Source organism: Terrapene carolina, unplaced genomic scaffold (assembly GCF_002925995.2).
Source record: "Terrapene carolina triunguis isolate 2854851 unplaced genomic scaffold, T_m_triunguis-2.0 Scaffold195, whole genome shotgun sequence".
Taxonomy (NCBI): domain Eukaryota; kingdom Metazoa; phylum Chordata; order Testudines; family Emydidae; genus Terrapene; species Terrapene triunguis.
Genome location: NW_020664546.1, coordinates 1546469 through 1560786, shown reverse-complemented (window position 1 = coordinate 1560786; position 14318 = coordinate 1546469). Strand labels below are relative to the sequence as shown.

The 14318-nt window shown below is 47.1% G+C and overlaps 1 protein-coding gene across 4 annotated transcripts in view; it reads right to left on the bottom strand.

Moving 5' to 3' along the window:
• IPO9 (importin 9) overlaps positions 1-14318 on the bottom strand; it is a 195336-nt gene that overhangs the window by 57090 nt on the left and 123928 nt on the right. For all 4 annotated transcript variants that reach the window (XM_024192875.2, XM_024192880.2, XM_024192896.1 and 1 more), the window contains 2 exons: positions 13088-13247; positions 5154-5380 (listed from right to left, as the gene is read on the bottom strand). In XM_024192875.2, the coding sequence (XP_024048643.1) occupies positions 5154-5380; positions 13088-13247 (387 nt within the window). The remainder of the gene's footprint in view (positions 1-5153; positions 5381-13087; positions 13248-14318) is intronic.

The window sequence follows — 14318 nt, the reverse complement described above, 5'->3', positions numbered from 1 at the left end:
AGGAAGCAAAAGTGGATGGGAACCTGGGAGGCAGTGACCATGAGATGGTCGTGTTCAGGATCCTGAAAGGAGAGCAGCAGAATACGGACCCTGGACTTCAGAAAACCAGACTGACTCCCTCAGGGAACTGATGGGCAGGATCCCCTGGGAGAATAACATGAGGGGGAAAGGAGTCCAGGAGAGCTGGCTGTATTTTAAAGAATCCTTATTGAGGTTGCAGGAACAAACCGTCCCGATGTGTAGAAAGAACAGTAAATATGGCAGGCGACCAACTTGGCTTAACAGTGAAATCCTTGCTGATCTTAAACACAAAAAAGAAGCTTACAAGAAGTGGAAGATTGGACAAATGACCAGGGAGGAGTATAAAAATATTGCTCAGGCATGCAGGAGTGAAATCAGGAAGGCCAAATCACACTTGGAGTTGCAGCTGGCAAGGGATGTTAAGAGTAACAAGAAGGTTTTTTTCAGGTATGTTACCAACAAGAAGAAAGTCAAGGAAAGTGTGGGCACCTTACTGAATGAGGGAGGCAACCTAGCGACAGAGGATGTGAAAAAGCTAATGTACTCAATGCTTTTTTTGCCTCTGTCTTCACGAACAAGGTCAGCTCCCAGACTACTGCACTGGGCAGCACAGTATGGGGAGGAGGTGACCAGCCCTCTGTGGAGAAATAAGTGGTTCGGGACTATTTAGAAAAACTGGACGAGCACAAGTCCATGGGGCCGGATGTGCTGCATCCGAGGGCGCTAAAGGAGTTGGCGGACGTGATTGCAGAGCCATTGGCCATTATCTTTGAAAACTCATGGCAATCAGGGGAGGTCCTGGATGACTGGAAAAAGGCTAATGTAGTGCCCATCTTTAAAAAAGGGAAGAAGGAGGATCTGGGGAACTACAGGCCAGTCAGCCTCACCTCAGTCCCTGGAAAAATCATGGAGCAGGTCCTCAAGGAATCAATTCTGAAGTGCTTAGAGGAGAGGAAAGTGATCAGGAACAATCAGCATGGATTCACCAAGGGCAAGTCATGCCTGACTAACTTAATTGCCTTCTATGACGAGATAACTGGCTCTGTGGATGAGGGGAAAGCAGTGGATGTGTTATTCCTTGACTTTAGCAAAGCTTTTGATACAGTCTCCCACAGTATTCTTGCCAGGAAGTTAAAGTAGTATGGGCTGGATGAATGGACTACAAGATGGATAGAAAGCTGGCTAGATCGTCGGGCTCAACGGGTAGTGATCAATGGCTCCATGTCTAGTTAGCAGCTGGTATCAAGCGGAGTGCCCCAAGGGTCAGTCCTGGGGCAGGTTTTGTTCAATATCTTCATTAATGATCTGGAGGATGGCGTGGACTGCACTCTCAGCAAGGTTGCAGATGACACTAAACTGGGAGGAGTGGTAGATATGCTGGAGGGTAGGGATAGGATACAGAGGGACCTAGACAAATTAGAGGATTGGGCCAAAAGAAATCTGATGAGGTTCAACGAGGACAAGTGCAGAGTCCTGCACTTAGGATGGAAGAATCCCATGCACTGCTACAGACTAGGGACCGAGTGGCTAGACAGCAGTTCTGCAGAAAAGGACCTAGGGGTTATAGTGGACGAGAAGCTGGATATGAGTCAACAGTGTGCCCTTGTTGCCAAGAAGGCTAATGGCATTTTGGGCTGTATAAGTAGGGTCATTGCCAGCACATCGAGGGATGTGATCATTCCCTCTATTCAAGATTGGTGAGGCCTCATCTGGAGTACTGTGTCCAGTTTTGGAGGACAACAAAAATGATTAGGGGGCTGGAGCACATGGTTTGTGAGGAGAGGCTGAGGGAACTGGGATTGTTTAGTCTGCAGAAGAGAAGAATTGGGGGGGAATTTGGTAGCTGCTTTCCACTACCTGAAAGGGGGTTCCAAAGAGGATGGAGCTCGGCTGTTTTCAGTGGTGGCAGATAACAGAACAAGGAGTAATGGTCTCAAGTTGCAGTGGGGGAGGTTTAGGTTGGATATTAGGAAAAACGTTTTCACTAGGAGGGTTGTGAAGCAGTGGAATAGGTTACCTAGGGAGGTGGTTGAATCTCCTTCCTTAAAAACCTCTAAGGTCAGGCTTGACAAAGCCCTGGCTGGGATGATTTAGTTGGGGTTCGTCCTGCTTTGAGCAGGGGGTTGGACTAGATGACCTCCTGAGGTCCCTTCCAACCCTGATATTCTATGATTCCATTCTATGATTCCAAACCATTTAGACAGTCTCTGAAACTTCTGAATAGTTTCTGACTGGTCTATAGTGATCAGCATCAGGGGAATACCATCTCCTCTAACAGGCTGAGAGTGGATTAAAGATTATATAGACTTACTCCTTAGCGAGGGCCCACTCCATCATGGCTAATACCACTTCCATGGCTTGTTATCAGAATGTCTTTGTTGTGGAGATTTGTAGAATGGCTACATGGAATTTAATACACTACTTGCTGTACTTGGCACCCTAGGGCTGGCTCACCATTCTGTGCATTTTGTAAGCATCCCTGCCAAATTGGGAGATAATTAACAAGGTGTGGGTGGTTAACCAGTTAACAGGGGGATTTAGCTGGGGACTGTTAAATGGGAGGCAGAAAGACAGAGAAGGAAGGGCAAAGAAACTCAGGATCAAGAAGTGAGATCTCTTTCCTCCTCACCTCCCTTTATCTAAGGGGGTATGTTGAAGGTTGGGAAAAGCTTTATGGTGATGGGACATGAAGTTCCATATGACATTGTAAATACACTGTGGGCAACTTACCTAAGTGTGTGTGAGGACTGTTTGCAAAAAAAATTCAGGGTGCGGGAGCCCACCCTGTGACAAGTGGAGGCTTATCTCGGATAACAAGGACTGTTTGTGCCCTCTGTTGAAACTCCTGGAAGGTTTTCTGTAACTCCTTTTGTTGCTCAACTACCCAGCGCAGAAGTTCCTCCATACTGCCGAGTCCGCTGTGCCTTCTCATCAGCTTCCCTTTCTGGTCCTTTGCCTACATTGGAATAGGAAATCCTGGATAAGCCCCCACTTGTCACAGGGTGGGCTCCCGCACCCTGAATTTCTCTGTGCAAAGAGTATTCACATGCTCTTATGTAAGTTCACCAGTGTACTTTACTCCCAATATCTTATGCAGTTTAATGTCCCATCACCAAAAGGCTTTTCCCAGGCTTCAGCATACATCCTAGGCACAGGGAGGAAGGAGATATCTCACTTCTCAGATCCTGATCTTCTTTGCCCTTTCTTCCCTCTCCTTATCTCCCATTTAACAATCCCCAACTGATAAGCTGAATCCCCTCATTAATTGCTTAATCACCCAGTCCTAATTATCTCTCAATTTGGCCCACACAAGGACACTTACGAAGTGTACAGAGTTGTGAGCCAGACCTAGATTACTCCCACTCTGTCAGTTGCCCCCTTTTTAAATTAACAGTTCCTCAGTTCACCCTCCACCTAGACTCCGCTGCTTGTTACAATTTCCCAAAGGTGGCAACAAAAATATATACAAAGATAGTGAAATTGTATATTCACACTTCCTGCCTGCCTTTCCCTCCTTCCTCAGAATTCTTTATATATCTCTGGACACTGCTGTGGTCATATAAGGGAATGTACTAGCTTCTGCCTCAGTTCTTTTCCCTTGAACCCCAGTCAGACTTTCAACATTGAGAGGGCACTTGTGCCTCCACCAAGTGACGCAGCTTGCTAAGGAGTTCTGAGCACAAGGCAGCAGGGGACCCAATTCCCAGAAGTGTATACATGCAGAGGTACCTCTCACAGGACTAGTTATTAATAAGTCACACCTCTTTAGTCAATTCTGACATCTATTGCACATGCTACACTCTCAGCAGAGGTTACCTATTTATTCTACTTACTCAAACAGAATTTAGGCAGCCCAGTACCTGGGTAACAGGGCTTAATACATTCAACAATTCAGATCATGAGAGCAACCTTAGAAAACCTGTCCTGTCCACTTTCATCAATGGACACAGACTTGTCTACACACTAGTGACTGATAGTGCAATGTTAACAGAAATCTAATAAGAGGATGGCTTCAGGCAACAAGGCATGCTGTAACAGACAGCTGATCAAGAGTAAACCAATCTGGGATTTTATTGGATAAACTCCATTTAAGGAAACAAAGGGAAAGTTGAATGCCAAATAGTACTGCTTCCTCAGAATGGTTTAATACCTCAACTTAGTACTTCAGGACAAGTAAGAATCATCCTTTTATATACAAAATGCCCTCTTGTCAGCCTGCCCCCTACATTATTCCTGATAGAAAAAAGTTCTCTTTTCACACACAACTGCATATCATACCAGTTCTTATACTTCACTAATAGTGCAGAAAGCTATTGCAAAGCCCTTATCAAAAAGAAGGTTAAGAGAACTTGATTATGGTCTATAAGCACTTATGTGGGTAGAAGATTTCGATGGCAGAAGGGTCTTTAATGTAGCAGACAAAGGCAGAACAAGATCCAATGGCTGTAAGTTGAAACTTGACAAATTCAGATTAGAAATAAAGTGCACATTTTTGAAACTACTTGCCAAGGGATGCGATTGATTCTCCATCACTTAAATTTTTATATCAAAATTGGATTTCTTCCTATAGAAAGTGGGTGAACCAGAGCAAAAAATATGGTCTAGATACAGGAATCAATGGGCACAATTCTCTGGCCTGTGCTATACAAGATGTCAGGGTATGTCTACACCCAGCCACTAGTTCGGCGGCTGGGAATCGAAGTTCTGGGTTCGACTTATCGCGTCTTGTCTGGACGTGATAAGTCGAACCAGGAAGTGATCGCCGTCGACTGCGGTACTCCAGCTATACGAGAGGAGTACCACGGCGTCGACGGGGGAGCCTGCCTGCCGCGTGTGGACCGAGGTAAGTTCGAACTAAGGTACTTCGACTTCAGCTACGTTATTCACGTAGCTGAAGTAGCGTACCTTAGTTTGAATTGGGGGGTAAGTGTAGACCAGGCCTCAGACTAGATGATAATTGTCCCATCTGGCCTTAAAATTTAAGAATAATGTATTTCCAAAATGTCATTCTGTACATTTTAAATACACACTTTAAATGTCAATTTTACAGGTAGCCTGCAAGAGATTAATCTTGACCAGACTCCATTAGCAAAGACAGAGCAATATTTAAAAGACACACTTTGGGCACATACCATTACTGTACTTGAGGAAGATTGCTATGGTGAAGGGGCAGATTTTGTTCTCCACATTTGCTGTAAATGCTGGGTCTACTGTACAGACAATGCAGAGTGTTTCCATCACAAGATTGAGGACCTCTGAACTGAACTGAGCTGCCAAGTGGATCAGTCCATCCAGGATACTGGGAAGGAAAGGCTGCAATACATGGGTACTTTCAGAGATCTTCAGCTGGTCACAGTAACTAGATAAGGAATTCATGGTACAAAACACACAAATATAATATTTACAACAGCACTAGAGGATGTTGGATGCATAGATCAGAGTATCATTTTAGTGGTTGTTCCCTCTTCTCTTTCTCTTTTCAGCCCAACTGTATATTTTTTTGTTTTAACCACCTGAACCCTATATTTCCTTTTTTCCTACTCAAAGTCTCAGTCTCCCACTTTTCAAATTTATACCTTCAGTCTCTTTTCCCTTTCCCTACCTCTTCAGGCTGCAGAAAACTGCAATGGCCTCAGGCCACTGGACTCCATAACCCACCCCTCCCTTTCAGGAGCTCATCACCATAGAAGGCTATTCTAATTTTTTATTGTTTTAAAGATAACTTCTCTCTTTATAGCAAAGAGGTGTAAGTTACTGAATCAATATCCAGAGTTTCTTTAATTTAGTATGTGTGAGTATGAGAGAGAGAGAAAGAAGGGGGGCCTACTGAGTGACTGGTAAGTTGCAATGATCAATTGGCATTTAGTTTTGAATACAATGAACCCAGTGACACTTGGATGCCTTCTGGCAAGTTCCAGGCCCTAGTCCAGCTTCTATGAAAGTTCTATTTCCTGAGCCTACTTGTCTCCCTCTCCTAGGAAGATCCTAAAACTCCAAGCCACTTCTGCTCCCTGGATCCCCTTCTAGGGAAAAGAGCATTGGGCTCCAACACTGTTCTGGTACCTACTTCTCCCAGCATGGAAGGAACTTCCTGGCCCTCTGTTCCATAACAAGCTACCTGTACATCCTCTCTGGGTGAGCTAGCTTTCAAATCCAGATAACAGAAAATTTCATATTACATTGTGTAAGGCTCACATATTAGTCCGTTGGTACCATTTACTGACTTGGGTTACTCAGTCTTTATGCAGCCTATGATCACAGAACCATACACAAGAAGCATATAGGTATCTGCTCTTCTTAGGTAGTTACTGACAGTATGGCCAGGGCTTCCATCAGTAATGCCTGATAAGTGATGGGGAAACATCTGAAAATATCTGAATTCCTGGCTTCAAACTTGTGAATTCCAGGGACTTTGGTTCAGTACTAAGACATCCCCCTTGAAAAGATAGAAGGCTATATTCAGTCATGCTTTGAAGTGTTTAACCTCCTTCAATGAACATCAGTAGGGACGCAAGCTCTATCTGTTATATCACCTCACTTCATCAGCCTATCGAAGATGGAAGTTGAATTAGGATAACGTGTAAAGGAGTTCCCAACAACTCAGTTACCTTTTCTCCTTGCTCTATCCCCAAACAGTAACAGCTGGCTCCTAGATCCATGGTTAAGGCTTCAAAAGTTGGTGAGAGAGAGAAGCTTTCGAGCTTACACAGAGCAATTCTTCAGATCTAGGAAACGTACTCAGAGTGTCACAAGGTGGAACAGATTGTTTAGCATAAGCAGTCAACACATATTTCAAGGAAACAGTCACGGTGCCACCTGAATTTAATGGGCCACTTCACCTTGAACGGTCCCTTGAAATGTATTAGTTGCTTACACTAAACAATCTGTTCCACCTTGTGCTTAGTTGCGACATTGAGTACATTTCCCAGACCTGAAGAAGAGCTCTGTGCAAGCTCCAAACCTTGTCTATCACTAACAGAAGTTGGTCCAATAAAAGATATTACCTCACCCACCTTGTATCTCTAATCTTCTGCCATCAAATTATTGATCGAAAGCCAAATTTTGAATTTAAAAAAAATCAAATTGCTATTCATGTTTTACAACCAATATGGATGGATCCTCTACATTAGTTTAAATCTTTAAAATTTTGAAATTGGCAAACATGCCCTCCTTGCATATCTGTGCGGAAGACTCTATCAAGAGCAGAACAGTTGCGCTTCTTCTGTGAAGAAGATGGGGATTTTCACTCTCTTAAAAGCACCACGAAAATCAGCTCTGCGGGATCTTTCTATGCCCCAGTACACAGTGGTTTGTGAAATGAACTGGGGCTAATGCAACTAACAAAGCATAGGTGCAAATAGTGCAACTATGATTTGAGTCCTACATCTATAATGTTACTGTCTGCATTTTTGTTTAAGCTTTCAATGACTGGTATTATATCTACTAATCAAATCTTCCACTTGCACATCACTATAAAGGGCATTACATTTGAGATCCAAATTAACTTCCATTCTGCACACGCCATCCCTGGTGTTATTCCTCACATTGTACAGTTATGTGAGTAAAGTGAAAAAAGTGGTTACTAACCTTTCGTAACTGTTAGAGATGTGTTGCTCATATCCATTCCATGTAACGTGTGTGTGCTCACCACATGCACCAGTGCTGGAAGCTTTTCCCTCAGTGGTATCCGTAGGGGACCAGCTCTGGCGCCCATATAAGGAACGCGACTGGCCCCCTCCCTCCATCCCTCAGTTCCTTCTTGCCGGAACTCCAACAGTGGGGAAGGAGGGCAGGTCATGGAATGGACATAAGCAACACATCTCGAAGAAAAACAGTTATGAAAGGTTAGTAACTGTTTTTTCTTCGAGTGCTTGCTTATGTCCATTCCATGTTAGGTGACTCACAAGCAGTATCCCTGGAGGCAGGTAGGAGTTCATGGGCATGTCGATTGCAACACAGCTCTGCCAAAGCCAGCATCATCTCTAGCCCGCTGGGTGATGGCATAATGGGTCATGAAGATGTGCACCGACGACCACGTTGCGGCCCTGCAGATATCCTGGATAGGGACTTGTGCCAGGAAGGCTGCCAAAGACGCCTAAGCTCTGGTCGAATGAGCCGTCACCATCTGGGGAGGTATGACCTGTGCCAGCTCGTAACAAGTGCGAATGCAGGTGGTAATCCAAGATGAAAGTCTTTGAGATGATACAAGGAGGCCTTTCATTTTGTCAGCCACCTTGACAAAAAGTTTAGTCGATTTACGGAAGGGCATGGTACGCTCTAAGTAGAAAGCCAGAGCCCATCTGACATCAAGGGTGTGCATACGCCTCTCTTTGTTAGACGCGTGAGGCTTCGGTCAGAAAACTGGGAGAAATATGTCCTGGTTAATATGGAAAGGCAACACCACCTTTGGTAGGAAAGCCAGGTGGGGATGCAACTGAACCATGGCCTTGCAGAACACAGTGTACGGGGGATCCGACGTAAGGGCTTTAATCTTGGAGACTCGCCTCGCTGAAGTGATAGCCACAAGGAAGGCGACTTTCCACAATAGATGTGAAAGAGAGCAGGAGGCTAATGGCTCGAAGGAGGGCCAGTGAGCCTAGAAAGGACTAGACTGAGGTCCCATTGGGGGACCATGTCCCAGACCGGTGGAAAGTGTCTCTCCAGGCCCTTAAGGAACCTGATCATCATCTCATGTGAGTACACTGATCTGCACTGGAAGGCTGAAATGGCAGCCTGGTGCATCTTGATGGAGAAGGCTGGGTCTTGATGCTTTAAATGAAGCAGGTTTTCTAGAATGGACTGCAGAGATGACTGGGTCAGGGAGATCCCCTGTTCCAACGCCCAGCAAGAAAAGCATTTCCACTTTGACAGGTAAGTTGCTCTCGTAGAGGGTTTTCTACTTTCCAGCAGTACTCGCTGGATCTGAGCAGAGCAGGCCTGCTCCTCTGGGTTCAACAACACAGCATCCATGTTGTGAGGTGGAGGGAGGCGAGGATTGGGTGCAGTCATCTCCCGTGATCCTGAGAGCAGATCTGGGCAGTTTGGAAGCATTCATAGGGGCGCTGATGCCAAGTCCATGAGCATGCCGAACCAATGCTGGCGGGGTTATGCCGGGGTGATCATGACGACCCTGGCTTTGTCCCTCTATTTTCAGGAGAGTCCTGCCGATAAGAGGGATTGGTGGGAAGGCATACATCAGGTCCTCTGCCCAAGACAGGAGAAAGGTGTCAGAGAATGGGGATAAGAGGGATTGGCGGGAAGACTTACATCGGGCCCTCTGCCCAAGACAGGAGAAAGATGTCGCAGAGTGACCCGCTGTCGAGCCCTTGGAGGGAGCAGACACTTCCTGTTTCGCCTGGTGGCAAACAGGTCCACCTGGGGAGTTCCCCACCTCTGGAAGATCATTCTGACAACCTCCTTATGGTTGAGAACAGAACAGCCTGCTGAGGTGATTCGCCAGGGTGTTTCGGACACCAGGGAAATGTAGTGCCTCGGTGAATATGGTGTGCCGGATGCAAAAATCCCACAGCCAGAGGGCTTCTTGGCAGAGAACCAAGGACCGCACTCCCCCTTGCCTGTTGACATAGAATATGGCGGCTGTATTGTCAGTCAACACCTGAACTACTTGATGTGATAGCTGCGTAAGGAACACTTCGCAAGTCAATCGGATGGTTCTGAGCTCCCTGACGTTGATGTGCAGTGAGGGCTTGTCCTGGGACCATAACCCCATGATCTTCGGCGATCCAAGGTGGCCTCTCCAAGCCTAGGTCAGAGGCATCTGACACTAGCTCCTTTGTGGGTTTCGGGGTTGCAAAGGGTGTTCCTTTGGAAATGTTTACCAGGTTTGACCACCATTTTAGAGCTGTAAGCACTTGCGGCAGAATCGTGAGGACTCTGTCTGGGTGGTACTTGGCTGGGATGTAGACCAACGCTAGTCACATCTGGAGGGGCCTGGATGGCAGATGTGCATGGCGAACTACATAAATACATGCTGCCATGTATCCTATTAGCCTGAGGCATACTCTAGCCATGGGGATAGGGTGAGAACTGACATCACCTCGAATCTGGGCTCTGGGAGAAAGGCTCTGGCCTGTGTAGAGTCTAGGACTGCCCCTATAAACTCTATTCTTTGCACTGGGAGTAACATCAATTTTTGTGTGTTTATCAACAGACCCAGTGCCTGGTATGTGGCTTGCACCAACCGAATGCTGTGAAGGACCTAAACCTGATCAGCCAGTCATTGAGGTATGGGTAGATCTGAATGTCCTGTTGCAGGCGGCAAGAACACCCTTCAAGTTGAGGGTGGCATACTAGTCTCCAGGATGGAGATGATGGATGCCAGGGAGACCATGCGAAACTTCAACTTCTTGAGATACTTCCAAAATGGGTCATAGACTGCCCTTGGCCTTTGGTATGAGAAAATACCGGGAATAGAAACCTTTCCCCTTTCGATGCACGGGGACATCCTCTATGGCTCCGACTAGCAAGAGGGCTTGCACCTCTTGGGCGAGAAGCTGCTCATGAGAAGGGTCCCGAAGAGGGACAGGGTAGGGGGGTGGGAGGGAGTGTAGAAATAAACGGTAAGGTATACCCCACCGCCACAGTGCTGAGGACCCAACAGTCTGTTGTTATAGCAGCCCAGGCAGGGAGGAAGGGAAAAAGGCAGTTGGAAAACAAAAGAGGTGTAGGATCCTGTCTGCAGACTGGGACGTCGCCCTCGGACGCACCCTCAAAACACCTGCTTGTTACCCTTGGGGTAGCGGGAGGAGGGGATTGGTCCCACGTCCCCAGCTTGGGTGGCCTCCACTGAGACTGGTGGGGAGGGACGGGGGGAGTGTTCCTGGGTATCTTGCTTGGACCCTTCATCAGAACCAGGGGTGTGTGGGACACTGTCCATGACCTCTCTGACACTCCTGACACAGAGCGCTGTACGAGGATCTCTGGCGCTTGGAGAACCCCCCCATGGATTCCAAAACTGCCATGAGGCAGGCCATTGGCCCTAGGGCCATACACCAGCCAGTGGCCCTGGGGGGCCCCCCAGATTTGGCACACCTGGCCCGAGAGGCCCACTACCTCCTCCTACTCTGAGCCAGGAGGAAAAGTTTTGCATTGGAGACCACTGTGGTGCCAATGTGGGCTCTAAGTCCTCTTCGTGGCCGGTTATCCTGACATCTACGGCGGGGGACCAGTGCTGGGGATCCAGGTCCTGTAACTGTCTGCTCAGGGACCTGTTACGGAGCTCGGCAGATCGGTGACGGTAACCCAGTGATCCATGCCTAGAGCTCTGAGATCGGTGTAGTGAGTCCAGTGACCAAGAACAGGATGGCAGGGAGCGCTGCCTCGACCTAATGTTGTGCGTCCGGCGATCTGTGTCTCAGTGCCTGGGATGGGCCTCACAGTGGCCCCAATGGGGTCCCTTGCCCTGGGGAGAGATATCTCCCTTCCGGTGACCAATGCCATTCTGGGGACAGGTGGTGTGCTGCGGCCCTGTGTCGGCCATCGGGCGAGCAGTGCCATCCCATGGGGGACTGGTGCCGAGAGTCCTGCAAATAGTGCTGGGAACTTCGGTCGGTATGGGCAGGTCAGAAGCATGTCCCCGGGGATCGTCACTTCGACATCGACTGCCACGGTGCCGGGGAGCGATGCTGCACAGATGGAGACCGTGGCACAGGTCCCAGTGCTGGCTTCTCCCTGGAGACGATTACGTCTTGGTGGGGCGTCAGCAGCACCGGCAAAGATATGATGTCTTTTGCAGCCAGGAAGGCCTCCAGCGTGGATGGGACTTCCAGGTGCTGGGGACCTCAGCCAGTACCTGGGGTGGCTGGTGGGTCTCTAGGAGGGCTGGATGGCCTAACTGGCAATACAGGTGCCTGGCTGGCCTCCGGAGAGTTGCTGCCCCCCGCAAGGGCCTATGCTCATCTCCGGACTTTCCCTTTCCCACACAGGATATCGGGGAACACCCTCACCCAGCATGTTTCCTCTGCTTCTGAGCTGGTTCCGGGGACGGGGACCAGTGCCAGAGGTACACTTTGCACTGATGCAGCCGTACTGGGTGCAGAGTCTGATTTTGATGGCTCAGAGACTGGCGCGAGGGCCAATTCCATGAGGGGTGCTCTCAGCCTTATGTCCCTCTCCTTTTTTGTCCTGGGCTTGAAGCTCTTATAAATGCGACACTTACTGCTAATGTGGGCTTCTCCCAAACATTTCAAGCAACTTTAATGAGGGTCGCTGATCAGCATGGGCTTTCTACAGTGATCACAAGGCTTGAAGCCCAGAGACCGGAGCATGCCCCGTCCCAAGTCCCGAAGTGGACTATCTAATTTATCTACAACTCTAATTTGCTAGTCGTTAAGTACAAAGAAACTACTTATCTAAATTATTTACAACAGTAAAGAGAAAAAACCACTGGGTAAGTAAGCGCTTGGCAAAGCAAGGAGACCTTCCAGCACCGTCACTGGAGATAAGAAGGAACTGAGGGATGGAAGAAACCGGCAGCACCCCTTATACCGGCGCATATGCACGCCACTCCAGAGGGCGCCAGAGCCAGACCCCTACGGATACCACTGAGGGAGAAACTTCCAGAACCAGTGCATGTGGCGAGCACGCACACCTAACATGGAATAGACATGAGCAATCACTCAAAGAGGAACAGTAAAATTCCACCTTGAGGAAACATGTTATATTAACCCAAGGTTTATCCTGGGTTCTAGACACAGAGTCCCAAATCTGCAGCCTGGCAGATCAAAAAAAACTACAATGTGCTTTTCAATGGAATGGAATTCTACAGACTGCATCAAATCATAACTTATGTTCAGTTAAAATTCAGTCTCAAATGTTTACTAAAAATAGTGAGATTTACTTCAATTATCTGATGACTGATCTATAAGTAGTTCATGTACAAGATCTGTCATCAGCTACATGCAGAAAAGTGTGCTTCTCGGGAACATACATCAACTTTTCTGTTTTAACACCAACTGTGTCAAGCTCTTCCATCCTCAAATGATTCCTTTCCTCTTTCATTAGCTCACAATCCACCAAGACCCATCATAATGCATGATCTACTTACCCCCAGATAGCTCTGACTGCAGAGATCCGGACTGAAGGAGGTTGGGTCTCATGTAGACCACTGACTGTGGCCTGCAGAAATTGCTGGATTAATTCTGGAGACATAGCAACTGTGAAGCGACTGGCGGCCCAAAGAGCACGACCAAGCAGAAAAGGAGACACTGAAAGAAGACAGATTTCTTAAAATTCACATTTATTCTAAAACTATTTCTATTCCCCTCCCCCCCCCCCAACAAAACCCTGCCATCTTAAAAGATGCAATATTTGTTTGATATACTAATAGAGAATGTTTCTCTATATGATAAAGAAGGCTTACAAGCAGGACCATCAAACATCTTTCCTGTGGACTGAATCCAGCCTGCATGACAGAATAGGAAGAAATAGATGTTACCTACCTATAACTAGATCCCTATCTGTATTATATATGTGGGTCTGCATTTGCTTCATGCACCTGAGGCTAGAACATATTGAGAGTAGTGGTCACTAGTTCACACCTCTGTGCTCAGCACCAAGGGTACAAGGAGAAGTAAGGACCAACAACCTCTCCAGTTCCTTCTCTACTGCAAATCTAATCATGATGCAAAGCAGAGGAGAAGGAGGGTGGGTAGTGGAATACAGACAGGGACCACACATTTTGAAGAACCTCCAACAACAGGAAAGTAATGTCCATTTCTTCGAGTTCTGGTACTTAAAGCGTATTCCACGCAGGGGTGACTGGCAAATAGTACTCAAATTGGAGGTGTGTGCAAGGATGCAGTTGGTACAGATGTCTGTAATGCTTTGATTACAAAGGCTGTATTGGCAGAAGAGGCTTGGTCCAAAGCATAATGCTTCGTGAAAGTGTGGATGAATCCCAGGTTGCTGTCTTACAAATGTTCATCATATGCACTTTTCAAAGAGATGCTACTGAAGTTGCCTGCGCTCTAGTAAAACAGGCCCTCTCCCTGTCTGGAGAAGGGAGATGCACCAACTGATAGTAAAGGAGGATACAGACAGATATTCACTTAGAGAGTTTCTGAGCAGATATTGTTTGTCCCTGTGCTCGTTCTGCTACAGCAACAAACAGCCTAGGTGATTTTCTGACTGGTTTAGTTTTCTGCAGGTGGAACACCAATGCTTGTCTGATATCTAATATCACTTCCCTGATATCTGTTGGAAGACTAATACAACAAAACATAATATGTCCTGCAATGTTCTTAGCATGTGTAGGGTACAACTTTCTGAATCAGGAA